This window comes from Eleginops maclovinus, chromosome 5 (assembly GCF_036324505.1).
Source record: "Eleginops maclovinus isolate JMC-PN-2008 ecotype Puerto Natales chromosome 5, JC_Emac_rtc_rv5, whole genome shotgun sequence".
Taxonomy (NCBI): Eukaryota; Metazoa; Chordata; class Actinopteri; order Perciformes; family Eleginopidae; genus Eleginops; species Eleginops maclovinus.
In genome coordinates this window covers 25,082,323-25,108,576 of record NC_086353.1, presented here as the reverse complement: position 1 = coordinate 25,108,576, position 26,254 = coordinate 25,082,323, and the positions used below count along the sequence as shown (strand labels likewise).

At 40.6% G+C, this 26,254-nt stretch overlaps 2 protein-coding genes across 12 annotated transcripts; both read left to right on the top strand.

Annotated features, from left to right (window-relative positions):
* Positions 1-32: 32 nt before the first annotated feature.
* scrn2 (secernin 2) lies at positions 33-11,220 on the top strand. 6 transcript variants are annotated; one of them, XM_063884791.1, is made up of 9 exons: positions 33-223; positions 773-935; positions 3,342-3,523; positions 4,896-5,095; positions 6,538-6,753; positions 6,875-7,040; positions 8,400-8,658; positions 9,812-9,968; positions 10,848-11,220. In XM_063884791.1, exons 2-8 carry the CDS (start codon positions 774-776, stop codon positions 9,962-9,964), a joined length of 1,338 nt encoding a protein of 445 aa, XP_063740861.1. In that variant the 5' UTR covers positions 33-223; position 773; the 3' UTR covers positions 9,965-9,968; positions 10,848-11,220. The 6 variants fall into 6 exon arrangements, 3 of the variants coding, with proteins under 3 accessions (XP_063740861.1, XP_063740862.1, XP_063740860.1); XR_010165925.1 differs by lacking the exon at positions 33-223 and adding an exon at positions 235-626 and having other exon boundaries at positions 8,522-8,658; XR_010165926.1 differs by lacking the exon at positions 33-223 and adding an exon at positions 235-626 and having other exon boundaries at positions 8,522-8,681.
* A 2,899-nt stretch (positions 11,221-14,119) lies between these two features.
* On the top strand, positions 14,120-24,337 carry LOC134865292 (zinc finger CCCH domain-containing protein 13-like). Of its 6 annotated transcripts, XR_010165923.1 has the most exons (8): positions 14,120-14,162; positions 14,272-14,367; positions 18,464-18,976; positions 19,110-19,241; positions 19,953-22,005; positions 22,612-22,851; positions 23,709-23,787; positions 24,073-24,337. XR_010165923.1 is itself a non-coding variant. In XM_063884785.1 (7 exons), exons 3-6 carry the CDS (start codon positions 18,506-18,508, stop codon positions 23,784-23,786), a joined length of 2,625 nt encoding a protein of 874 aa, XP_063740855.1. In that variant the 5' UTR covers positions 14,120-14,162; positions 14,272-14,367; positions 18,464-18,505; the 3' UTR covers position 23,787; positions 24,073-24,337. The 6 variants fall into 6 exon arrangements, 4 of the variants coding, with proteins under 4 accessions (XP_063740855.1, XP_063740856.1, XP_063740857.1 ...); XR_010165922.1 differs by lacking the exon at positions 22,612-22,851; XM_063884785.1 differs by lacking the exon at positions 22,612-22,851 and having other exon boundaries at positions 19,953-21,896.
* Positions 24,338-26,254: the final 1,917 nt, after the last annotated feature.

The window sequence follows — 26,254 nt, the reverse complement described above, 5'->3', positions numbered from 1 at the left end:
TTACATTATGGTACTTCTGCTTTTACTGAAGTTCACGATCTGAGTATTTCACCCTGCCTGTCAGGGGCAGACAGTGATCTGCACAGTGTCAGATGTACGGCGTGTAGTTGTGGCCAGACGAGACGAGACCTTTAAGTACACACCTTTGGATTTCTTGGTCACGTGACCGCTATCTCCAGCCTGCCTTCTCTCAGCCGGCCGGCCGCTCGCACCGTTGAAAAAGGTAAACATTTACAACAGCAGCACTCATACACTAGCTCTAGCTAACAGATACATTAAAGTCCACCCTGTTTACCCGACCCCCCGAGAAAGGCGGAATGACACGAAGCGACAGGCTGCTCTCTGCGGAGTGAGACTGACAGTGACAGTGTGGACACTCAGGCCTAATCCGCATCAAACACTGTTCACAACAAACACAGCTACATCTGCGAGCAACGCACTGTTTCGGCGACATTATTTCCGGTTTTGTAAGCGATTCGTGGTCGCAAATGCGACACAAGAGCGGCAATAGAGCAACGTTGCGGAGGGATTTGTGAAGATTACAGTCAATAAAGTGCTGCTCCTAATCCCTGTGTGAAAGGGATGGGCAGTGCACCGGCTGAATCTGACTTTCTGCGAAAAACTGGGTGGGAGATGTTGGGAGGCTCTTCCTTTACTCTTGTGTGGATGGGTTTTCAGAGTATTGTGATAAGGAAGTCAGGTTGTTTACATAAGGTAGTTCAGCAACCATCTTTGTATGTCATTATTTTGTGCTTTCCTCTTTTTATTACAGGATGGCAGAGCCTCCAATGTCATGTGATTGTTTTGTCTCCTTGCCTCCTGGCTCTCGCGATGACCATGTGATTTTTGGGAAGAACTCTGACCGTCCCCGGGATGAGGTGCAGGAGGTGGCCTACTACCCTGCAGTCTCCCACCCTCCAGGCTCCATGCTGGAGGTACAGTCTCCTGCAGATACACAGCAACACTGATTCTGCACGTCATCAGAAATTACCAGTGGTGTAATGTAACTAAGTACATTTAATCAAGTACTTTACTTAAGTGAAACATTGAGGTACTTGTACTTTACTTGAGTATTTTCACATCATGCTGCTTTACACTTTTACTCCACTACATTTATTTTATGTATTTAGTCACTAGTTACCTTGCAGATTTAAGGTTTTTATGTATATTATAACACAAAAATTTGCACACATTATATTATAGTACTATAAGCTGCCCCGTAGTGTATACCTATTTCAAATAAAACCTGCAAGATTGAAGTGATGCACATACACATTAATGCAACAATATTTTTTTATACAATAATTACAAAAACATGTTGCTTATAATTACTATTTTATATAACGACTACTTTTAATTTTGGTACTCAAAGTATTTTTGAATGCTAATACTTTTTACTTAAGTATAGTTTTGAATGCATAACCTTTACTTGCAGCTGAGTATTTTTACACTGTAGTCTTACTACTTTTACTTGGAAATTACACACCTTGGTTTCTAAACCGCGTCATCACTTTCAAAGGCTGGTAAAATATTTACAAGAGACCTGAAGAGAAACATTTTATTCTGTTAATCTTTAAAAAGGAAATGAACATTTTAACCAACTTATTCGTCCTTTCTCCCTTTCACCTAAAGTTTGTGTTACCGTGTTAGTGGAAGAAATCCAGACTTGGTACTGATATTGATGCAAGTGACACATTGGCATTATCCTTATTGGTATCTATCTAGTCATGAAGTTAAAGCCTGTTGCCAAGAATGATAAGAAAGACGTGTTGTACTTTTGTTAGTTTGCCCACTTACAAAGAAATAAACAGTCTATACTTTTAATGGTAGGTTTATTTTAACAGTGAGAGACAGAAAAAAGCTTTAAATTGATTTGTGTTTAATGGTGGGAAATAAGTATTTGATCCCCTTGCAAAACAGGCCTTAGTTCTTGGTGGAGAAAGCCTTGTTGGACAGCACAGAGGTCAGATGTTTCTTGTAGTTGGTCACCAGGTTTGCTCACATCTCAGGAGGGATTTTGGTCCTCTCCTCTCTGCAGATTCTCTCCAAATCCTTCAGGTTTGGAGGCTGATGCTTGGCAACTGGAAGCTTCAGCTCCCTCCACAGATGTTCTATGGGAAGGAGGTCCGGAGACTGGCTAAGCCCCTCCATCACCTTAATGGGCTTCTTCTGTAGCCACTTCTTAGTTGCCTTGGCCGTATGTTTTGGGTCATTGTCGTGCTGGAAGACCTATCCATGTCCCATTTTCAGTGTCCTGGCTGAGGGAAGGAGGTTATCAGCCAATATTCTACGATACATGGCCCCTTCTATCAATTTATATCTTTTTTTTTCAATTTACATTTCTGGATTCTGTTTTTGATATTCTGTCTCTCACTGTTAAAACAAACTTATCGTTAAAAGTATAGACTTTTAATTCCTTTGTAAGTGACTTACAAAATCGGCAGGGGATCAAATACTTCTTTCCTTCACTGTAAATTGTATACTGTAGTTTGCAAATGTTTAACACATTAATTGAAAAGCAAACGCAGTATTTTTGTTTAATAAATCAGGTGTACACCTACTTCATTTAAATAAAGAAGAAGGAAAGTAGCCTAAATTTAAACCAAAAAGAAAATGCAGGCAGTTTATAGGTAGGTCCACCTTTTTAATATATCGTTCTTTATTTTTAAAATGTAATGTAACATTGTAATCCTGCTAGTAATCCCCATTAAAAAAAAAATCTGATAATGTCTTTGTTTTGTAACTATAAGGGAATGCAGTTACCTTCTTTTGTATCCTTACTGCATAATCCCATAACTGTGAATCACAGTCCGTTTTATCTTTGCCATCATCTTGACTGTAAGAGAGCTAGAGGGGCAGTTGAATTAAGTGAGTCTCTACTATGGACAGTGTTCTAGTACTGAATAGAGCCAACATACATTTATATCTCTCAATCATTAATTTAAAGAATTCAGATCAAGAAAAGGCTGATCGGATACATTTTTATAAAGCAAAGGATGTTATTTTGGCGTTTTGGAATTTACCGTGGAGATTTTTGTCCAACCAAGTGTCAGCTTTTCATACCACACTAGTTTTTATTTTGGCTTCTGTCTGAATTGTATTTTATCCTTATTTTATTGTAGCTATGTCTTACTCGGGTTATTACCTGGGAAGGGATAGATAGTATTGTTTATTTCTTGTAAATGTCTATGTGTTTGGTTTGTGAAGCACTCGGATGTAACTTTGTGTGTTAAAAGTGCTATACAAATAAAGTTGTATTTGATTAGTGCTGGTGTAACAGTTTGTGCAGCTTTTTTTTTTTCATTTTCAAATCATTCACTAACTCCCCTTTTTTCCCGCAGTGCACATACATCCAGATCCCTCAGGGGGAGCAGACCCACGCTGTTGTTCTCAGTAAACCCGCCTGGATGTGGGGTGCAGAGATGGGAGCCAATGACCAGGGAGTGTGTATCGGGAATGAGGCTGTCTGGACCCGAGAGGCTGTCAGCCCCGGAGAGGCTCTGCTGGGCATGGACCTTGTCAGGTGAAAACCCTGATTGAATATTGCAATTACATAAACTGAAATACAACTTTAATGTGTTTTCTTCGGGGTCAAAATACTGAACATGCTTTCCTTTTCTTCCTTGTATACTAAAATTAAATAATGAATGTAATGAAGAAAATAATTCATGAGGACACGTCTCAAATATTCAATAATAAAAACAGCTAAGCGATTCACGCAATACTTTTTTTTTGTTTTAAAGATTTTTTTGGGGGGCTTTTTGCCTTTAATCGGATAGGACAGTGGAGAGTGACAAGAAAGTAGGAGAGCGAGTCGGGGTGGGATCCGGAAAGGACCACGGGTCGGGAATCGATCCCGGGTCGCCGGCGCACGGTGCAGGTGCCCCAGCCAGTTGTGCCCCGGCCGGGGGCCAATTCACGCAATACTAATAAAGAAATACTAATTTTCAAAGCTGATTGAAGCAACTATTAACTGTGTTCTAATTATATACAGCATTGATATTGGACATTCATTAGAGCTTTTGAATTGATCTTCTGGGGCTTTGATCAGAAGGGTGTGTAGATTGTCAGGAGCCTGTTATGACAGGTGTGTTAAGAAGATGAAGGAATTCTTTTCTATTCATCTCTGTGTACAAAAATAGTCAACCAGTAGGGAACGTTGCCCAGAGATTCTCAGGTAACGTAGCATTTCCTAAAAAAAACGCAGAGGATCGTCTGAACAGCAGAAACAAGCTCTACTGGTCCTCATGGTTAGTAAACAAGACTGAATACATTAAAAAGTAGATTAAATGAAAATGAAAAAAAGGTTACCATTTATTTATAACATATCAGAGGTGGGAGAAGTACTCAGATCTTATACTGGAATAAAAGCAGTACCAGAGTGTAGGAATACTCTTTTACAGCCCTGCATCGTAAATGTTACTCAAGCAAAAGTACAAAAGTATTAGCATCTATCTTTAATATAATTAAAGTCCAAAAAGTAAAAGTAGTGATTGTTAGATGGGTCCATTTCAGAATAATATCTCTGATATGTTTTATAATGATTGATCATTAAAGTGTTCTCAGAGCTGGTAAAGGTGCAGCTAGTTTGAATGGCTCTGTATACTGCAGGGTAGCTGCTGGATTTACTCCAGGTGAACTACAGTCTGATTTAAGGGCTGATTATATTTACCATCATTAATCCAGATCTGTAAAGTAAGTGAAGGGATTCAATAAATGTAGTGGAGTAAAAGTACATGATTAACCTCTGAATTGTGGTGGATTAGAAGTACAAAGTAGCATAACATTTAAATACTAAGTAATTATCCTTAGTTACACCACTGAAACGTATTGACTGTTATACCTACATAACTGATGTCTTGTGAAGAGAAAGTAATCCAGCATGTGCTCATCAGGCTGGGCTTAGAGCGAGGGGACAGTGCCTGGGGTGCGCTGACGGTCATCACCAGCCTCCTGGAGCAGCATGGCCAGGGGGGGCCGTGCAGGGAGGACCCTGAGCCTTTCAGCTACCACAACACCTTCCTGCTGGTGGACCGCAACGAGGCCTGGGTCCTGGAAACAGCAGGCAGGCTTTGGGTGGCGCAGAAGGTTACAGGTAAAGGGTTAAAAGTTAAGGGTGCAGATTGGGAGGCGTAGTAAGTGAAAATGAACATTCAGTCAGTGGGCTAGATAGGGAGCCTGGCGGATCACCTACCAATTTCAAATTCACAATGAAAATAAAACGATCCATATTGGGGCCAAATACAGTGTTGTTTTAGGCTGTGTGTTGGATGATATTTGTGCTCTTTATGCAGCATAATTTCTTCCTTAAAAGTGTATTAAAAAAGCACGAAATCTCACTTTGTCTTAGACATCTTTTGCTCTTTTTTTCCTGGCCCCATTGCAACAAGGTGGACTCACTAGCGCACCAAATGTGTATTAATCCAGGGCCAATAATAGTAGTTTAGACATAATGGCCTTTTAACATGAACCAAAGACTCATAACAATTTGACCCGGTTGAGTCAGGGATCCATAAAGCAATACCACTAGCAAAGCTAGAAGGATTCATAGGACTAATGCTTTTTATGGCTGATTAAACTCACTCATAACTTAAGTCTTCTTTAGCCTATCAACACTAAACCATATCAAATGTATAAGAAATATTTAAATTCCAAAAACAAATCTCTTTGTTGATTCTTTATTCTTTAACATGAGACCAAAGCTTATAGAAGAAGTCAGGGGATCCGATGACTGTTGTGAAGAGATAGACTTTCATGCATCAGGGTTGGATCACTCTGTCAAGTGGAGATTAACCAGCAAGCTGCTCAGTGTGTATGCAAATCCAGCACCAAGACACATTACATAAACGGCATGTTTCTTGCTAAAAGGTGGAACATTTTGAATATGATGCCCTAGTAAAAAGGAGATTGGAGAGCATTTGGAGCAAGGATTCGGAAGACAAGGATAACACTTGAGAGCTCGAACTGAAGTCAGACACTGATGATTTATTAGAAGTTAGAATTAGAATTGGCATAGACATTCAGATTTTAGCAGGGAGGGAGTTCAAAAACGTCGGGGCAGCCACACTGAAGCCGCGGTCCCCGAAAGTGAGGAGGTATGAATGGGGAATGGAAATAAGGCCAAAGTCTGAGGATTTCAGAGTAGAAGAAAGGATGTATGCGCGGAGGGGATCCACAAGCTACTGAGGGGAAAGGGCATGGAGGAACTTGCAGGTGATGAGGAGGAGTTTAAAGGTAATGCAGGACTTGACCTGGAATATACTGTATATGCCTAAGGGAAGACGCGTACCCGATAAGATGGACAACCAGATGTCACTAGAGCCAGCAACACATCCTGTATCAACTTGTGCCTGAGTCATTACAGTCAATAATATGGAGACAAAGCCACTATGAAAAGCAGCATATCCCCAAGGCTGAATGTCTGCGCTCTGCGAGGAGAGGGGCAACAGCTAAGATGACTAAAACTAAAACTAAAGGGCCATCTAGAAAATTGTAAATCTAGCATCTTTACAAGATAACATCCCTTCTTCTTCTCAGAGGGTGTGAAGAACATCTCCAACCAGCTGACCATCGGTGCTGAGGTGTCTGCAGAGCACCCAGAGATGCGCAGCGTGGCCCAGGCCCAGGGATGGTGGGACGGAGAGGGAGAGTTCAATTTCTCTCAAGTGTTTAGCCCCGAGAACCCGCCTGCTCGGATGGAGCTGGCCAAACAGCGCTACAGAGGTGGCACAGAGCTACTCCAGCAACATGACGGTATGAGGGGTCAAGTTATTCTTTTCCAGAATGCCTGTGGACATCCCCCTAAGAACATGAGTCTTATCTTTTTTCAAATGTCTATCTACTGTTACATTCCTCCACTGCACGGTTTCTGCAGGCTCAGTGACAGCGGAGGTGATGATCTCCATTTTGAGAGACAAGCCTAGTGGAATCTGCATGGACTCTGGAGGTTTCTGCACCACAGGCAGCATGGTGTCTGTCCTGCCCAGAGACAGCAGCCTGCCCTGCATCCACTTCTTCACTGCCACCCCAGACCCCTCCAGGTATGTCACTAGCTAAAGTAAGAATTCCTGTAGACACTTGTTAGAAATATAAAAGGGGTGGTGCAATGATAATGTATGTTTACGAGATGGTAGTTAACATTGCAGGGGTTCCCTCGACAAAAAGCAATTGGATTTCCAAATAATGAGGAAAATAGATCTTTAGCAAACACACGTTTACGATGATAACATGTTTTGTTCAGCAGGATTATCTCCAAATATGCAATTTTATGATTTTAATTGAAGCTTAAATGTAATCGGCAGAAGTAAAAATCTAAAATTAGGCTTTAAGCAAACAACACCACAGCTGCATGGCTGCCCTTAAGTTAACCGCTGCTAAGCTAAAGGTAGCTAATGTTCAGTGTGATGACATTTAGTATTCTCATTTAGTTACTAGTTCACCAGTGGGGTATATACTGATGTATATTACAACATGGAACAAACTATGAAAATATGTTCAGCTTTTGTTAGCACAGACCTTATTTCAGGCTTCTAACCAAAAGCATGTTAAAAACTGTTGACTGAGACAATGGAACCGGAAACGTTAAATGATCACACATATCCGGGTTTGAGGTTTCATTTCTGCACCACTCTACAACCAATTAGTACCACAGCATGTTCATAAATTAAACTATGATGTGTCTATATACAGTAGAAGAGTCAAACAGTGGCAAGATGGACTCCTGTTGCAAGTTTTTAGCAGTGATTTAATAGTGCTAGTATTTCTGTTTGCTATTGTGTGCAGTCTCCTTAGAAATACTAAGTAATCATTTATTCAAAAGTCTAAAATATGTGCATTTTTTAATGTGTCTATGATTCAATATTAATTTCCATTGATGTTTCGATCCATTAATCTGAAATACGGAACTTTTGTCTCCCCCCTCTGGCATCTCAAATAGCTAAACAAGCTCTGTTACTTAAGGTCAGATGAGCATGAAAAAAGTTGAAGAATTTCCTTTAGAAAAACATGCAATAATAAATAAATATTGAATTAGTAAATGTTTTGGTTTAATGTGGGGTGGTTGTTCTTCAGGAAATACTTGAATTAGTTAAAAAACTGAAAACAGTCACTGAACTATCTTAAATATCAAAATCCATGTAATTGGTGCAAGGAAATATTTCAAGGTAATAAAAAAAAAGAGTTGCAAATCAATGGCTTGTTCCCACCACTTATGAATGAAAATGAAAAAATAACTGAATGAAAATAACTAGTATTAGAACACGCAGCAATCACTACATTAATAAGACAATGAAAGGATGACCATAATAAAAATGATCAACCTGAAGTAGTGTTGAGACACAATTACTCTTTCTCTCTTGATCTTTGCCCTTCTTTCATTCTGTCTCCACTTTGGGCTGAAGGGAGTTTCTGAGTCTGCCTTTTTTTCTTTCCTGTTTTCTCTCTGTGAATCCCCCCGACCCCAACCCTATCCCTGATAGGTCTATATTCAAGCCTTTTGTCTTCTCGGACTCTTCCACCTCAGTGCTGGGGGTGGTCTCCCCACAGTTCGGCCCCGACGACCCTGTCAGGAAGCAACCTCGCTTTCAGAGCCAGGTGGACCGCAGGCACGAGCTGTACAAGGCACACCAGGTGGCACTCAGCACCATGGAGACCAACCCGGTGGGCACTGATGGACGACCTAGGTCAATGATAGTCCTGTGCAGTTCAGGGCACAGCTAGAAGATCACATTATATATTTTTTAATCAAAAGCACAATTGTATTGGGGGATATATTTGGTCAGTCTTTGCTGATAAATTTGAGACGAGTTGAGAAAGGTCTTGCTGCAGAACTCCATACGGGGACAAACTCATTTCCTGTGCTGAACGTGTAGGAAAGGTTATTACCAGGATTTGATAGCGTGTGTTCATTAGTTTGAATAAGCCAAACAACTAATTGTGACTTAATCAAGATTTCCTATGTTAATTATTTACACAAACGTCGTTTTGAATAAAATTATGAAGTGATCTTGCATAGATATGCAGATCTTGACCGTTTACAAGCACTTTCCCAGTTTACAGTGGTTTTTTTTAGCTTGTACTGGTGATTGTAGATTTTACCACAAAATATTCATCAGCGTTTCTTTCTTTTGACTTTCTTTGGTTACAATGGATTGGCATGCAAACTCAGTGGCTGTACTGATTTTATCCAAAGCACTTATTGGAACTCTCTGTCCTTAAAAGTAAAAATAAATGTTGTTATTTAACTTGTAAACTGTAGTCTAAGATCACAAACAACATAGACTTTTTTCTAGGAACTACAAAAATATATATTTAAAAATAAACACTTAAATAAATAACAATAAGTAATTGCTGTCTTTAAATGAAGTTTGATTTTCTGTGGCCTTTCAACATTTGCTAATGTATTTTCATCGTACTTCATCGTTCCCTGTTTGTAAAGAGATGCCGAAACATTATACTCCGGGAATTCATTTGTTCACTTAGTATGGAATTAAAACACAACTATTGTCTGTGTTTAGGGAGAGCAATTTAAGAATGTAGACATGCAGATTAGCCTTTAGAGGAAATGGAGGTGTGTGATAACTGGTGTGCTGTAAATACAGTCATTAAAATGGTGTCTCAGATGCCTGGTTGAGTTAAGTTTTTGAATAGCCAAGAGTAGGATCTGTATTATACATGTGATGTTACATACAGTGGCTTTGCCATAGTTTAGGATTAAGTCAAGTTATTCCGGGTTCAACCATACTTTATGCAAATTCAGTTTGACCCAGGTGTTACTGTTTGACATCACTCTGTTTGTTTCTCTCTGTGTCAGGACGAGGGTTTAGCCATCTATGAGATTCTGAGGGACCTGGAGTCGCAGTGTCTGAGCGATATCTCGGCCATGCTGAACGGAGAGATCCCAGGAGAAGAACTGGGGGACTTGTTTTTCGACTCCGTGGACACAGAGATCAAGTTTTACCAGTGAGGAGGTGGGAGGCTTCAGGAGCTTTGTTTGGTTTTGTATCTTACATAATTTGTTCTCAGAGTGAAGAGACAACGCTGCAACTTGAGAACCAGGAAACTCAAACCCTACAGCTATGATATAGTGATAAACCTCCTTCAGTTGCAATCAGGTTATATTATATAGCAGCAGGTATGGAACCCCTGAGATGCCATTGAGGGAAATATTTCTGATAATAAATAAGTCTGATATAAATGTTATGAGAGAAAACTATTTAGACTTGAAAAATGCAACACCAGAATGGCTTTCCTTTTTTTCCTCTCAGGACTTCCGTAGAAATCATAAACTAGTAAAAAATATAGAAGAGTTTCTCCAAAGCAGGTATGCCTTTATTCAATTGTTGGATAATGGGTCCCTTAATAACTTAAGGACTACATAAAAAAAACGTTTAAATCAATCGCAGTTTGAATATGGATTTTCAAGATTGTGGACAGTGTATTTGTTTGTGGAAAAGATACAGACCATGCAGGTCAAGAGGATTTAATTACTCTGCCTCCTGACTGAGTGAGAGACCAGTCAGCATCCACCATACTACTGTGGGAATCTGAACAGACCTGACCATAATCCTGCTTTTGAAACTGGTTTAAGGCAGACATCTGAAAATAAACAATTGTAATCTGCAAAATGGATTGTGGGATGTAATCATAATCTTGTGTGTTTTTGGCCAACAATCTTTTGATAAGTAAGTAAATCACGTAAAACAATCATAAGAGAGTGACAGCCTTTACCTTCATTCATTCTATGTATGCAGATAAAGAACTATCCCTGCTTAGAAGTGTGACTGTGTTCCCAGCTAAGCTCATTAAGTGCCTAACTGTGTGCTACGTTTTACTGTCCTCTGTTACAGCGCCCTCAGGTGGACGTCCCTAACACAGAGTTGTGGGAGAAGGCCTGGGACTGATAAACACTCTGTGATCCTCGACTGATCGGCCTCTGCCACACTCACACAGCACATGTCCCTGACACCATTCGATCATTAACATGGTTTGAATGTCTAAACTGCACTGATTGACTGAATGTATCATCTGTATCACCCAGGGAACAAGTTGTTCACCTCATTAGTGAGTTAAATGATGTAGACTGCACAAGCGCCTATGTAGAGCTGTGTGAAGGAATTTGGCATTTGTTTAACATTTTGTTTTGGTTGAAAAGGAATTGATTGTCATGTGATGGCTTCCTGTATAGAAATATTTAATAAAGAATGTGTTGTCTGTCCTGTGTGTCGTGAGCTTTTCTGTGTTTCAGCCTCCAGTCCACACTCAAAATATTCAAATTCAAGATTCAAGAAGCTTTATTTATCCCGAGGGAAATTGCTGTTCAACAGTTGCAGGACAAAGTGGGAAAGTAATACAAAGTGAGAGGTAAAATCAAACTAACATAGAATAAACTAAGTAAGTAGGCTACTAAGTAAAAGCAATACAATTACAGTTAATGTATAGGTATATACAATATACAACAATACGCACTGTGCAATTTAGCAGCATATGTAAAAATAAAATGAGTATAAACTAAATAAAAGTGATACAGTGGAATTGGATAAAGTGGCATTTTGGCCTCAGGACGCAGTGTTTCCACTGTACCTCTGACCTGAGGTAGACAAGTTAAACAGTCTGAGGGCCACAGGAAGGAAAGACTTACTTTGGCGTTCTGTCTTACACTGGGGAGAATGATTCTGTTGCTGAAGGTGCTTCTGTACGAGGTTAGCACCTGGTGGAGAGGGTGAGCGTTGTTGTCCAGGATTCTATGCAATTTACTCAGCATTCCCACAACATTTATATTTTTTCCAAACAGCCTCAGAGTCAAAAAATCTCAAAAGTTCACTGATATTCAGAAGCTGTGCCATTAAGGAGCGTCACAACTTCCCTAAGGTTGTGTGTGAATTATACAAATTAAAGGTAGGAAAAGCCCTTTACGATCATTCCCTGACTGAAATGGTAGTGCAGAGACAACTAAAGCACATATGCAGTGTAAGAAGACTGGGAATTTTCACGCTTAAAGAGAAACAATAAGTATTTTAAAGAGAAGGTGAACAGAGGTATGTTCAAACAGACAGTGTTAAAAAAAATGTTGGTTTATTTGACTTAAAAGCAGATATCAGTTTAGATTTGCAATCCCCATACAGGATGTCTCTTTGAAGTCTCTAATAGAGCTGAATGTATTAGTTGTCTAATCGTTAATCTGTCAACATAAAAAATATATAAACAAAATTGTTTTTTGCACTTGAATTGTGTACCATGAATGTCTTCCCCAACATCAATGACTGTTTTTTATTATCTCTGGCTTGCTTGGGTATGCATATAATAAACAAGTGAATAATGCGTTATTTGGAGGTTTTATATGACTACAGAGTGACATGTATTTTATTCACCTTGCAGTTTAATAAATTAGCTAACATGAATGGGAGATTTCCCACTTAATCGTCTGTTCATTTTCCAGTCTCCATGCTCCACATTCCTGTCCAATAGGGGCGCTATTGTACATTTAACCTCGATTTTCGGAACCCAAAGAAGTTTGAAAACACGGCACGAGGTTGTTCACACTCCATCCAGGGGGTGGCGGTACTTCAAATACATTGTTACTGACTGCAGCCAAACATCTCGGTCGCACACCACGCCAGTGATAACTTGGTTGTTAATGTTAGCTAGTTGCTTGACAGTTTGTTATTGCCAGCACTTCCACACATTTCCGAAATTATTTGATATCTCACCCCCTTAAAAAAGTGGAGTCGTCCAACGGAAAAGGTAACGTTATCCTAGGTTACCGTTTACGCCAAGGCTAATGCTATGATAGCTTATAGGTTAACCAAAACTGTCCCTTGCAAATTAGCTTCAGATGACATTAGTTTATGTATCTTAGCCCTAGGCCCAACTGTGTCGCTTTACGATGGAAATAATCAATAGACATTTTTTCTGTGTTAATAAATTGTGAGTTACGTATTTTTGCTTTGGCTAAAGCTAACTAGCTGCTACTTCGCAGCCAACCCAACGGGACTAGCAGGGGGCTAACCAGCTAATGTAATGCTAACAGCTAGATCAAAAGCTATTTAGGCTACCACCAACTTATCACTCAAAGCACACTGCTAACTTAAACACTAGGCAGCAGGTGATAGATGATTGTAGAATAATGGTACTGTAGTGTTGGTTCTGTCACCTGGAATAAAGGTTTGCACACATAAGCAAATCCCTTACCAGGTTTAAATGTGGGTTAACCGTAGGAACCCTTGATCTGTGACCTTATTTGAAGAGACTATAATTGGTATGTGCAACTATATGTGATATAATTAATCGGTGACGAGAGCAAATAAAGGTACACAGGTTAAAAGGTTACACTACTGTGTGTACACTTACTTTGAGTATTGCAAACAGTGTATCCCCTGGCCTGTTGTAAAAAAGAAAAATATTCTTGTTAGATAAATGTCAAATACATATTTTCAAGTTTTGGTTTATCAAACCTTCAAAACTCTTTACATCATGTTTGTAAAGCAACTTTTATTTTCAATCTATTTTTGTTGCAGGTTTTGCCATCCAGCTGCTGGCGTTACTTTTAGATTATGAAGTCCAACAGGTCTCAGTACAGTAACAGGAAGCAGTACAGTGACCGAAATTCCAGACAGTGGGACGACTATGAGGATAAATGGGAAGAGAGGCGTGAACCTCAAAGAGATAAGCCGAAGGATTCTTATCAGAAATATGGTGGGAATGGTAACGGTAGCAAAGAGAGGACAAGCAGAAGTACAGAGTTCAGTGATTCTCCTAAGATGCCATACAGAAAAGACACATCTAACAGAGAATGGAGCGAAAAGAGCTCAGCCAGGAGAGGGATGTCCTCACCTGACCGGGGTGCTGAAAAGAAAAGGCGAATGTTTACAGAGGATGACAAAGATTACAGATACAGACGTGAGCCTGAAGACAAAACACCTGACAGTTTTTCGCGTGCGCATGTAAAAAAAGATTTTAAACGTACACCGTCACTGGAAGAGGATTTCATAAACAGGAAAACACTTCAAGAACCCAGACAACGCTATCGGCACGAGGAGTCCAGCTTTAGGAAACATCATGATGACTGCAGACAATCTTCTGGATATTACAATGATAGAGATGATCGTGAGAGGAGCAGAGATAGTTCACAAGAGAGGACACGGTCACAAGATCCATCTACGAAGGTTAGTCAGTATACATTGTACTATATATACACTGTACATACATTACATATCAGTGTAAGGCTTTTATTATTAAAGGAAATTTAATAGAACTTTTCTCCATATCGAACAGAGTTATGCCGCACCAAGAGAGAGGAATGACAGCCTTTCCACACACCATGAGGATTACCGTCAAACAAGGTTTCCATTGAATGGGTCAAGTGGACAGGTGGGTACTTTACACCTTTGGCTACATTTTCCATCGGAAGGGGGGGGTTAGATGTTCTATAATAAATAGGTTGTTATAAATGTTTTGCTAATGCTTTATTAGAAAGGGAGTGAATTCAAACCAAACACACTCACAATTCATTTTGTTGAGTAACACTGAGTGGCATGCTTCTGTTTTTGTGTAATGCATCCGGTGTAGGAACTGATATATCAATTTTTGCAAGTTTTTATTAAAAAGCTATTTAAATCTTAATGTAGGATTAATACAATCTTACTAACATTGTGTTTTTCAGTTTGTAGTACAGCGTGTTAATAAGAAGATCTTCCCTGGAAGTGGCTCCTCTAACTGGGTCACTAAATACACATTTGTCCAGTTACTGAAAACTTAACTGTCCAATCATTACATAGCCAAAGTGATTGTGTGTACGTTCTTAATTTCCTTAATCTCCAAAAACGTATCTGCATATGAATGCAGAATTTAGAGGCAATTAAACAAGATTCTTGTATAAGATGATTTCTAGGGGAGAATTGTCCTATCACTTTTGAGCGGCCTTTGGTTGCATGCAAGTAAACATTCTGTGGGGTGAGCAAGAGAGGACGAAGATAGCTTTCGTTAGCTTTTTTGTTAAATTATTTGCATTCCTATGCATGTCTCTGGGAAATGCAACTTTGTTTCTTATCTGCATTTCAAGAATTTAAACCATAACCAAAGCACAGAAGACACAATCCAATATCTGCTGGTTACACCTGAAACCCTTTTCTCCCTTGCCCCCAACATTAAACACATTTGAGCGGCCTCAAACATTGCCTTTACAACACCTTGACAGTGCTAACCCACATATTCTTTTAAAGTAACCTTTTTTTTAATTTTAAGGAGATTCTTAATGGCTTACAAGTTGTTCGATATACTACAAATGTGTTTGCCAAACAAAGACTGCAGAGAGTTCCCTACACTGGTTGCTTCTGTGTTTTTCCCATCAGTCTTTTGAGAGTGACGTCACCACCCATAGCGCTGCTGTTCCTGTGAAGTCAGCCATGGGCTTCCAGCGGTTCCTTGAAGTGCTCAACAAGGGTGTGAATGTGGACACGCTCACCCAGATAGTGACTCGGAGCTCCCCAGAACAGGATGATCAACCACAGTCTCCAACTTCTTTCACAAACACTGATAATCCCTGGTCGGCTGGTTATGCTGCGAGGCAACAGGAAAGCCACTGGAGTGAGAGCAAAGGACCTCAGAGACAGGCTTCTCCACTGCCTCCTCACCAGTCCTTCAGCCCAAAGAGGCACCTTCAGTCTGATCTAAAGTCTCTGCAGAGGGGGGAAAGCTCCAACAGTAGATCCAGGTCTCCCCCTGTGGTGGAAAAACTCACACTGACACCTGAAGAGGAGCACAAGCACAGGCAAATGCAGGATGTTTTGCTGGCCATCGGCATGGATTTAGGATCTGAGGAACTGGGCCAGATGTCACATCGGATCCAGGAGCGGCTGTATGGAAAGAAGGACACTGACGGGAGACCCCATCGCAGAGCAAGCAGGGAAAGGGAAACAAAGCGAGCTGTTTCACCAAGACAGCAAGACAGATCTTCATCATCAAGCAGGTCTAGTTTTAGCCCGTCACTTCGGGAATATTACAACCAAAAAGACTTGTATAGTGCTCAGAGGGATCAAACAGAGGCAGACCAAGTACAGGGGCCAGAAGCTGCTGATTATGGACAAAATAGCAGTAGTAGTGCTTTACAGCAGAGTGAGAAATGTCTAACGTACTCTCAGGAAAGCACCGCTGCACGTCAACCGTTTCCTCAAAATTCTGCATACACTTATCCACCTCCTACGCCCATTATGCCGATGTACCCCCCAGTTAACAGTTCCCCGCTGCCATACACTCTTCCTCCCAACATGCCCCTCTTCAGACCTGGACTTTTCATGTCTAGCCCGCCTCCTTTCTTCCCTTACCCAAGTGTCCCACCTATGAACATCTTTCCAGGAGTGCTCCCTCAAACGAGGAACCTACTCCCACAGAATATGGGTAAACCTCCCCACTTTAACCTGACAGGTGTTAACACATTTCAGCCTCTGAACATTACACAGAAAAAAATATTCACAAGGACCCGATGCCTGCAGGTCATTGATACCAAACAACCTGGATAAAACAAATGGTGGAGATCTGACTGACTAACTGATTATATTTTCTATTATACATCTTTTTGACTCTGGAGAAGAGCAAAAGATCTTCATAAAATAAATCAGTTGGACTGTCATGGACTTTCATTTTTGACCACAATAGACATTTGAGAATAACCTTGGAGACAATTACCATTAAAACAGCAACACAGTCAATGACATTAACACACCACAAGTTAACTGAAAATACTTGTATGAACTTTGTCCATCTTTGTCTGTTCTTATACTCTTAGCAAAATGTCTTGCTGAAGAAAAACACTGTGTGAAATTGTTCATTGTTTTTGAAAATGTTGCATTCTTGATTTTGTTATCAACTTTTGTATTAATACCATGATTTAATACATTTTAATTTTGGATGAATCTTGTCTTCTTGTCCTAACGAAGTTTCACCGTAAAACCCTGTTTAGTCTTCAGAGGGCGTTGGCCGAGTCACGACTACATAATAGGCTCTTATCTTAAGCTTCAATTGTGTTGGAGAAGAGATGTTTCCTTTGTGTTGCAGAAAACTATCCTGTATATATTTGTATATCAAAACATTAAACACAGTGATTATAAGTTAATGGCTAAGGGATGTTTGATTGTACTATTGCAGCAGTTTAATCATACATCGCTTATATTATCTGCATATACAGTACAGTTTATACAGATAACATTCTTGGAGAAAGTGTGAATTTTTCACTCTTCAAATTAGGACTATTGATTTCGGAAAAGTGTTTTTACTTATTAATGAAGAATTTCTTTGGTTTATTATTGACTCCATAAAGGGGTTGATGCTATTTATTTGCCTTAAATCTCTGACAAATTACAAAGTATTCAATTACTGACTGACTTAACTTGACACATTTTTGTAAAAACGATTTATTTCAGAGACATGTACGCAGAGCTCCTAAAAATGTCCTTTAGAAAGGCTTCTAACCATTTCAAGAACATTCATGGCACTGCAGGTTATTAGGATAAGGTTAGTGGAACACGACAAGTGAGCGCCTGTCATCATGTCATGTGTATGGCCAGAACCCATCGGTCAGAACAGTGTACTCCGTCCTGCGGGTGGCGCTGTTAGTACCAACCTTTCAACACCACCGAAGCACTGAGCATTTTTGGCCACTATACCTTAGTTACATTTTGTTAACATTAACGGTTGCCCTCGCTTTTTTCTGAAGGCTACGTAAGGTCAGTTGTTGGCATATCAGTATTCAAAAACTACATTTTTAATGTAACATCCTTTAAAAAAAAACACTCCGCCATGCGACAGAGGAAGGGGTAGTTTGAGCCGCTTTAGCAGGTAAACAGTCTGCTAGCTGCCATACTAGCTACTAAGCTAACCCACTAAAAACAGAATTTAACGCTTGTCAGTTTTGCTGTCTGTTCTGTCCTAATTTTGCAAAGTGACTTAAGTTGCATCATGTCACCGTGCAATAAAGGCTGGGTTATCAAAAGCCAGGCGCTGTCTGTCAACGCTTGGTACCTCAGTTCAGCGCTCAAACAGCAGAGATTCAACATCAGGGAACAAGTTGTGCCATCTGTGAATAATTAACACGTGTTTACCAGTGATTTGTTTAAATGCCTCTTTCTAGAAAAGTCAGTTGTAATCCTGTTTACCTTATGCTGCGTTTGCTTTTTATTATTATTATTTTTTATTATTCAGTCAAGAGTGTTTGGAATGAGTTTCTGCAGGAAAACACGATTTTCTTTAAAAACAAGAGATCTGCAATGCTTGATTTTGATGAATAGTAAGTATGTTAGCCAAAGTGATCTTTGTGAACGCATCATTGTGTCAACAGTTAAGAGAGGGGGGCTTATCCAAAAGACAATCACTAGTTTCTATAACATTCAGTGCTGTCAGTACAGTAACAGTCTACACACAAGTCTGGTGTTATTCCTCGACAGTAATGTTTCACCATTTTTCTACTTTACAGAGTGCATTGACTACATAAACCTTAAGAGAGGCTGGCTGAAGGATGGATCCAATAGACTGGGATGCTATACGAGCAATCCAGAAACATCTGCACCCAAATAATCAAAATCACATAAATAACAGCAATGCCCCAAGAACTAATGAGTGGGACACTTACTGTGAATACTCAAGAAACACTGATGGTGAAGCACACAGCAGCATGAGAGTGAATGTGGAACTGGAGCGACTGAGTCCTTCCTCTCATAACTTTTATATTGAAGACTTAGAAGTCCAGGACCCAGACGGAGAACCGCTTCCAATGGGTGAAGAAGATCCAGAGCTCTCAAGAAAGAGGAAAGAGCTTAGAGAGATAGAGGAGCGGATAATGTTTAAGAAAGCTGCTATTGCTCTGAAAGCAGTTGAACCAACACTGCCAAACCTTTCCAGTAATGCAGCTACATGCAAAGGTGCAACTCTTAAAGACAGGGTTAATGACATTTTGCAGCAAAGAGATCCTGCCAGATTTAACTCAAGGGTAAGTAAGTTTTCTTCATGGTAAGATAATTCTTTGTATAATTGTTCTTTAACGTTGCTTCTCTTACCAATTTGCAAAGTCCAGCTGTGATCCACATATTAAACTGTATACTGTACTGCTTTATGTTTTTCAGGTCTGGTCGCGCAGAGAGCGAATGCACTCATCCACGCTGATCAAAGATATTCTCCTGCAGAACAACCATCCCTTGAAGCTCAGAGTGAAGGCGTTAATGAAAAGTAGATGTAGTGATCCAGCACGCAGAGAGGTTCGTATCACTATTTGCCCCTTTGTAGAAAAAAGCCATCACATTCACATTTTTACTATAAGGCAAAAAACAAGAAAAGACACTAAATCAATCCTGAATTTTTTTGTTTAATAACAATAACAACGATAATAATAATGATAGTGGTAATAATCATCAATATTTATCTAGCCATCTAGGTTTCAGGTTTCAGGTTTCATCATATAGCTACTTATCCTTTAACCTTTCCGTAACTTAAAGGTAAATTAAACAATTGTTGTGTTATACTGATCACTCCGAATAAGATTTCATAACAATAAATTCCATCACAGGAATCCCATGAACCTTCAATTAATCTCAGTTCAATTTTCATTTTCATGTTAATAGTTTGATGTATTTTATTGGAATAAACACCCTTGTCACATTTATGTTAAAGTCCATTTGCAATTTTACCAGGTCGAACCTAAAAACATAAATGTATCATTTTAAAATGGTTGTATTAAATTCCCAGAAGTAGAGTGTGCAGAAATGTAATCATGTTCCGCCTTCTAAAATGTTCTCTATTAAATTAATAAACTCAACTGTTATAGGCACAAATAAAATCAAAACTTTTGGAACTCCAATTTAAGAAAGTTCCACGCATAAAAGATGTGATGTGGTTGCCCTAACTTCTTGTTTTCATAAAATAGGGTTTTAACAAAAAGTCATGTTACGGAATATCTCTCCTTTCCTCAGGGCGGGGAAATCCCACCGCCTTCCCCCAGTCGAAGCTTTACCTCACCAGCCAAGGAAGAGAATATCGTCAACGAAGGTTTCCAGCGCTTCCTCAGCGTTCTCAACAAAGGAGTGGACATAGACTTCCTCAGTAGGATTGTCAACGATGACGTTGAAGACCTCCCTTCAAGCGAGCGGCTCCTACACACTCAGCCCCCCGCTGTAGAGAAAGAGTCACAGTCACCCTTCATGATCCAGGGCCAGCAATCAAGCAGTGAAGCCTCGCTGCCCGGCTTCAGTCAGACCAACAGAGACCACGAAACACTTTCCATACCGGGCGATGAAGAAAGGAAGAATGACAGAAGAGATAGCAGGTTTGATTCTAGCATTCAATCAAAGTCACCTGTTATAGTTGTGAAGGAAGAGGAAGAAGAAGATAAACCAAAGGTGGATGTGCAGCATGAACAGTTGCAGGACATTCTTAAAACTCTAGGGTTGAACCTGAAAGTGGAAGAGATGAGCCAACTAGAAGACCAGACTCAGGAGAGACTTTATGGGAAGAAGATTAAAGACACAAGTGTGGAAAGCAGTGGAGCGCACGAGAGTCAGGAGAGTGGTCCCCAGAGATGTTTCAGCAACGCCCCGTCATCCCCCTCCTCCTCAAAGTCCAACAAGTCTAGAAGTCTAAGTCCCAGCCCCCCTCTGCGTCAATGCTCCCCAAGTAGAAACCCGGAACAAAAGTCTGAACAGAGCTATTCGAGAGAGAGGAGCAGAGACAGAAGCAGAGACAATAGAAGAGACAGGATTATAGTTGGAAGCAGAGACAGAAGCAGAGACAATAGAAAAGACAGGATTATAGTTGGATGCAGAGACAGGATTATAGACGGAAGCAGAGACAGAAGTAGAGAATGGTGCAGAGACAGAAGCAGAGACAGGATTAGAGACAGAAGCAGAGACAATAGCAGAGACAGAAGCAGAGAATGGTTTATAGACAGAAGCAGAGAAAGGATTAGACACAGAAGCAGAGACAGAAGCAGAGAAAGGATTAGAGACAGAAGCAGAGACAGAAGCAGAGAAAGGATTAGAGACAGAAGCAGAGACAGAAGCAGAGAAAGGATTAGAGACAGAAGCAGAGACAGAAGCAGAGAAAGGATTAGAGACAGAAGCAGAGACAGAAGCAGAGAAAGGATTAGAGACAGAAGCAGAGACAGGAGCAGAGAAAGGATTAAAGACAGAGACAGTCCTACACGCAAATACGATAACCAGGACAGAAACGAAAGCTACAGAGCTAAGAACAACAACCAAAAAGACTCTTTAGGAATCTCAACCCATCACCAGCCACAAAACCAAACCAACCCCTGTCCCTACACGACTCATTTGTCTACATTTACAGAGTACAGTGTGTCCCAGCACTCCCAGCACACTGCCTACGATAGAGGCACTTACAACGATGCTGCAAATTCTTACTGGGGACACATGCTGGTTGCCGTTCCTCCCTCCCTTTACCCCGGCGAGGGTCCTTACCCCCTTAACCCTTACCAACCTGGCTCTTTCGGGGGGCCTCACAACGGTTACCCCAATCACAACTGTTTTGTAAATCCAGACTTGTCTATAAGTGAAGGCCAAGCTGCATCTTTTACGGGGAAACGCTGTCTGCAGGTCATCAACAGTACACAGCCGTGTGTAGTGAAAAAGAAAAAAACGTCCAAACAGAAATGGAAAGTGAAGAGGGCAGCCGAAAGAAAGAAGACTGAATATTTGGAAAGTATAATAGAGATTCAAAAACAAATGTTAGAAAAACAGAGGTTTGCTGGAGTGCCGAAAGCAGAGGCTGAGGTGGACCCTCCACCTTTGCGACCAAAGTTGCAGGAAATTAAGATCAAACCTGTCCCCAAACCCGAGCCGACACACGAGGAGAAACGGCAGCCAACAGAGAAGGAAGTCAAGGCGAACCTAAGGAAAACGGTTGGTGTAGTATTGCTACATCAGCTTCCTAATCCGTGCCTTTACAGGAGGTGATGCTATTGAGGTTTAATCTCATTTGGATGGGATTTCAGTTTATCATGCCGAAAAGGTAAACCACATGCTAAGCTAAATTTAATCTGTGGATCAGGGAAAGTATTTATCTAGTCACAGAAATGAAAGTCACGCTTAAGTGACATTTAATCAACTTTCTTCAAGCTACTGTAGGTAACTTTATCAAAAATATACTTATAATTGTTACATCTGTTAGTTTATTGTGACAGTAGTGAAGGAGACGGATATTTGAAAACAATCCTCTACTGCTTCAATGATTTTTAATTTCAAGATTAAACAATGCAGAAAAAAAGTGAACAATCAGATCAGAGCACAGTGTCAATCACTGCTGCATGAACTCCGGTCCAACTAATCAGCACTGAACAAATATGAATACAGATTCTGTTTCTGCGTTGACTATTTATTTTCTCTATTGTTTTCAGAAATATTTTTTGTTGAGCTCGGGTTGGTGCTTGGCTTTGGCTCAACTGTTTTAAACGTGGAGCTTGGGTCACCAACATTCTTATTTAAAGGTCTCCTATTATGCTATATGTTAACAATATATTGTAGGGCCATATCTATACAAAAGTTGTCTGTGAAGTGTTTTGCTCAAAATACCAAACAGATCCCCCATTGTAGCATGCCTCATCCCCCTCTATTTCAGCCCTGCTCCTGAAGTGCTGATTCTGTGACTGTCGCTTTAAATGAACTAGCTCCTGCTGGCCACGCCCCTTTGGAGCTGCTGCTGGCCACGCCCCTTTGGAGCTGCTGCTGGCCTCGCTCCTTTGGAGCGTCATGATCTCTCTGTGAAGAGAGTTTTCTACCGGGAGAAACTCAGCTAAACTCTGCCGTGATTAAACCCCATATGATGTTCCAAACCACATCCAGAATGATTTCTGAAACAGTATGGAGCTTTCTTTCTCTCGTTTCTCTCTCCCGGGGGTTTACCACACACACACGGCTGCGGGAGTGGTTTAGGTTGGGACGTGTCACGTGGGTGGGACGTTGCAAGGAGTTCAATATAAAGCCAGCCCACATTTCGGCATCAGCTCGTTTGTACCCCCGTTTTTAGAGATGTGGGTAAGGAGGAAAACAGAGAGGGTTGTATTTTCTGACACTTTGTGAGTCTCCTTGCACACCGGGGACACATACAGTATTTATATATAAAAGACAGCAGAAAGTGTATTTTGTATAATAGGGGACCTTTAATAAATGTAATCATTTATTCCATTTTGTGAAACTAACAATGACTGCGTGAAGAGATATATCCCATGATAAAGAGTATTTTCCAAACTTTAACAAAGAGTATATAGGGACGGCACAATTGATAAAAAATGTTTTTTTTTTAATATTGCAGATATCTGAATGAAGAATTTTGGAGCTGCAGAGCAGTCCAGGGCTCAGTACAGATCCTCTAATAAAGGCACTGGAAAACAATGGATGGTGATCCATTTAGCAAAGCTGCCATTATATTATTGCAGATATAACCTCACAAAGCCTAGACACAAAATAGTCCTGCTGTCTTAGAGTGTTTATAGACCTCAAATGTATTGTTGAGGCTTGATAAACAGTCAAAACATTTTTACTATTTAGAATTAGTATTCCTATTGGCTATTCACCTACATATTTAATTTTCTTCCTACACATTTATCTGATTGTATATCGTTGTAAAGTGTTTTGAGGCCTGTGTCAAATTTGCTTACAATGCCACAATATAATATATTTATCCAACCCTTTCTATTGTTTTTTTTTCTTTTTAAGCTTGAAGCATTTAACCAGAAGGTGAAGCAGAGAGTCCCACAGCCAGCGAACTTCCCAACCCCTCACACTGATTACTAAGGTAAGTGTACTAAAGCCTGACAACACTGACTTTTGACTGTGTGGGTTTTCATTGAATATGATGGTAAATGTTCCCGATTGAGACGGTCTCTGTTTACACAGTGAGTGAAGTGTCTAATTGGCCCCTCCAATCAGGGTTAATATCAGTACCCATTGATGTTTTGACATGTATTATGTTTTGTTATATTTTGCTCCCACCAACAAAACACTGCAGTGTGTCGTCAGCAGAATTGAGCAACAGTCGTCTGGTCTCTCGTTAATCATATTTTTCTGCTTTGTTGTGTAGATGTGTCATGACTGCCTGATCGTTTGAAGCTGCTGTGAGCCACTCTTCTGGACTTCATATTGAACATACACATTCAGTCACTGCTGAAGGAGGATGTCGTACTTTAGTTGTATTTCCAGACGTGATGAAATGATATTTTTGTGCTTTTTATTACCAGTTTCCGTTAAGAAGTGGTCCTTATTTCTGTGGATAACACTTATTGGGAAATTTGTTTCTTTTTCCTTTATGTGGTATACATTTTATTAATAAAATATGTGTTTTTCAGGCTTGTCTTCATTTGTTATATTTGTTCAATTAAGTGAAGTGATGAGTATGTTCTGAACTAATGTTGATGGCTACTAAAATAACGAAGGGAGACGTCCGTTCATTTCAGATGTTTACTAAAATAAAGAACTTAACATATTTACAGCGAGTGGTTGGCTTGAATTGTCAGCATCCTTAACAACATAACAATGGCCGCTGTACGACCTACAACACTGCGTATGTGACGTAACACGCACAATGCCCCATGGGTAATGAAGTCCATTTCAAGTCCATTTCCTAAGTATATCCCAACTTAAATGACCTAAAGTCCCTTTTTAATCTAATCCCATATCTGAAACATGAACTGTTATTCTTAACACTTACTTATAAATTGACTAACTTATTCAATGTTGCTTTTAACTATTCCTTTTAAATCATCTGTTCTAAATAAATTCTCTTCCTAACAAATAAATTCACAACATCCTCCCCCCCATAAACTACTGTTTATACTATTTCCAACGGATACAGAAGCTGGATGGGCCTCCGCAGAACAGTCCCTGTACTAGTGCAAACTGCCCATGACCTCACAAGGCCATCACGACCAGGAAACAGCTCTTCGATCTTCCCCAGCTTCCAGCTCTGCCTTGGGGCGTTGTCTTCTCCGATGAGCGCAACATCGCCAACCTTCAGCGAAGAAGGCTGTGGGGTGTCACAGCGACGGGCCGACTTCAGATCCAACAGATATTCCTTCTGCCAGCGGTTCCAGAAGTTGGTCACGAGTCGTTGTCTGTAGCGCCACCTCTTGGTCATCTCCTCCTTGTTGGCTGTTGGACGGTTGATCTCAGCTGGAAATGACTTAGGAGGCAAGCAAGTCAGTCTCTGACCCACCAAGAAGTGGGCAGGGGTCAGTGGTTCTGGCTCATCCACATCATTGGACACATACGTGAGCGGCCTTGAGTTTATTACGGCTTCAGCTTCGGTCAGCATGGTGCACATCTCTTCAAAGTTGAGTTTAGCTTTGCCAAGCACCTTTCTGAGAATGATTTTGACTGATCTAACAAGCCGCTCCCAAAATCCGCCCCACCAGGCTGCTCTTTCAGCGATGAACCGCCAGGTGATGCCCTTCTCTGAGAAGAACTCTCGTAGTTGTGGATCTTTAATTCGTTGCCAGAGCTCCTTTAGATCTTGATCTGCCCTCTTGAACGTCTTGGCATTATCTGAATAGATCACCTTGCATAATCCTCTTCTGGAGATGAATCGTTTCAGAGCTAGTAAGAAGTGTTCCGTGGACATGTCTGAGACTAACTCTAAGTGGATCGCTCTGGTCACAGCACACGTGAAAAGTGCTATGTACGCCTTTGTCATTGAGCTCTGTATCTTCACATAGAGTGGCCCGGCAAAGTCCACACCGGTAACTTCGAATGGTGGTGATTCTGTTATCCTGTCCCTTGGCAACGGTGCAGTAGTCTGTTGCCCAGGCCTTGCTTTGAATTTCCTGCAAAGTACACATCCGGACACCACCTTCCTCACTATCTGCCTTGCCTTAAGAATCCAATATTTCTCTCTTGTCTGCACTAAAGTGTCTTGTACACCTGCATGGCATATTTGCTCATGTTGATTCTGCACCACCATCTCTGTGTATTTGTGTTTGCTGGGCAAAATCCAGGGGTGTTTTTCTCTGTAAGAGAGATCTGAATGCTGTAGCCGTCCTCCAACACTAAGCAATGCGTCTTCATCCAGAAATGGTTTGAGCTCCCGTATCCTGGAGTCAGTGTTGGGGCATTTCCCTGCTATCAGCAGATCCATTTCGGAGCAGAAACTTTCTCTTTGAGTCACCTTCGTCCAATATTTTTCTGCTTCATTCAGCTCTTCCGCTGTCAGTTCACCGCTCACCTTAGATCTTGAGCGTGCGTTGGTGATGAATCTCTTGATCCAGGCT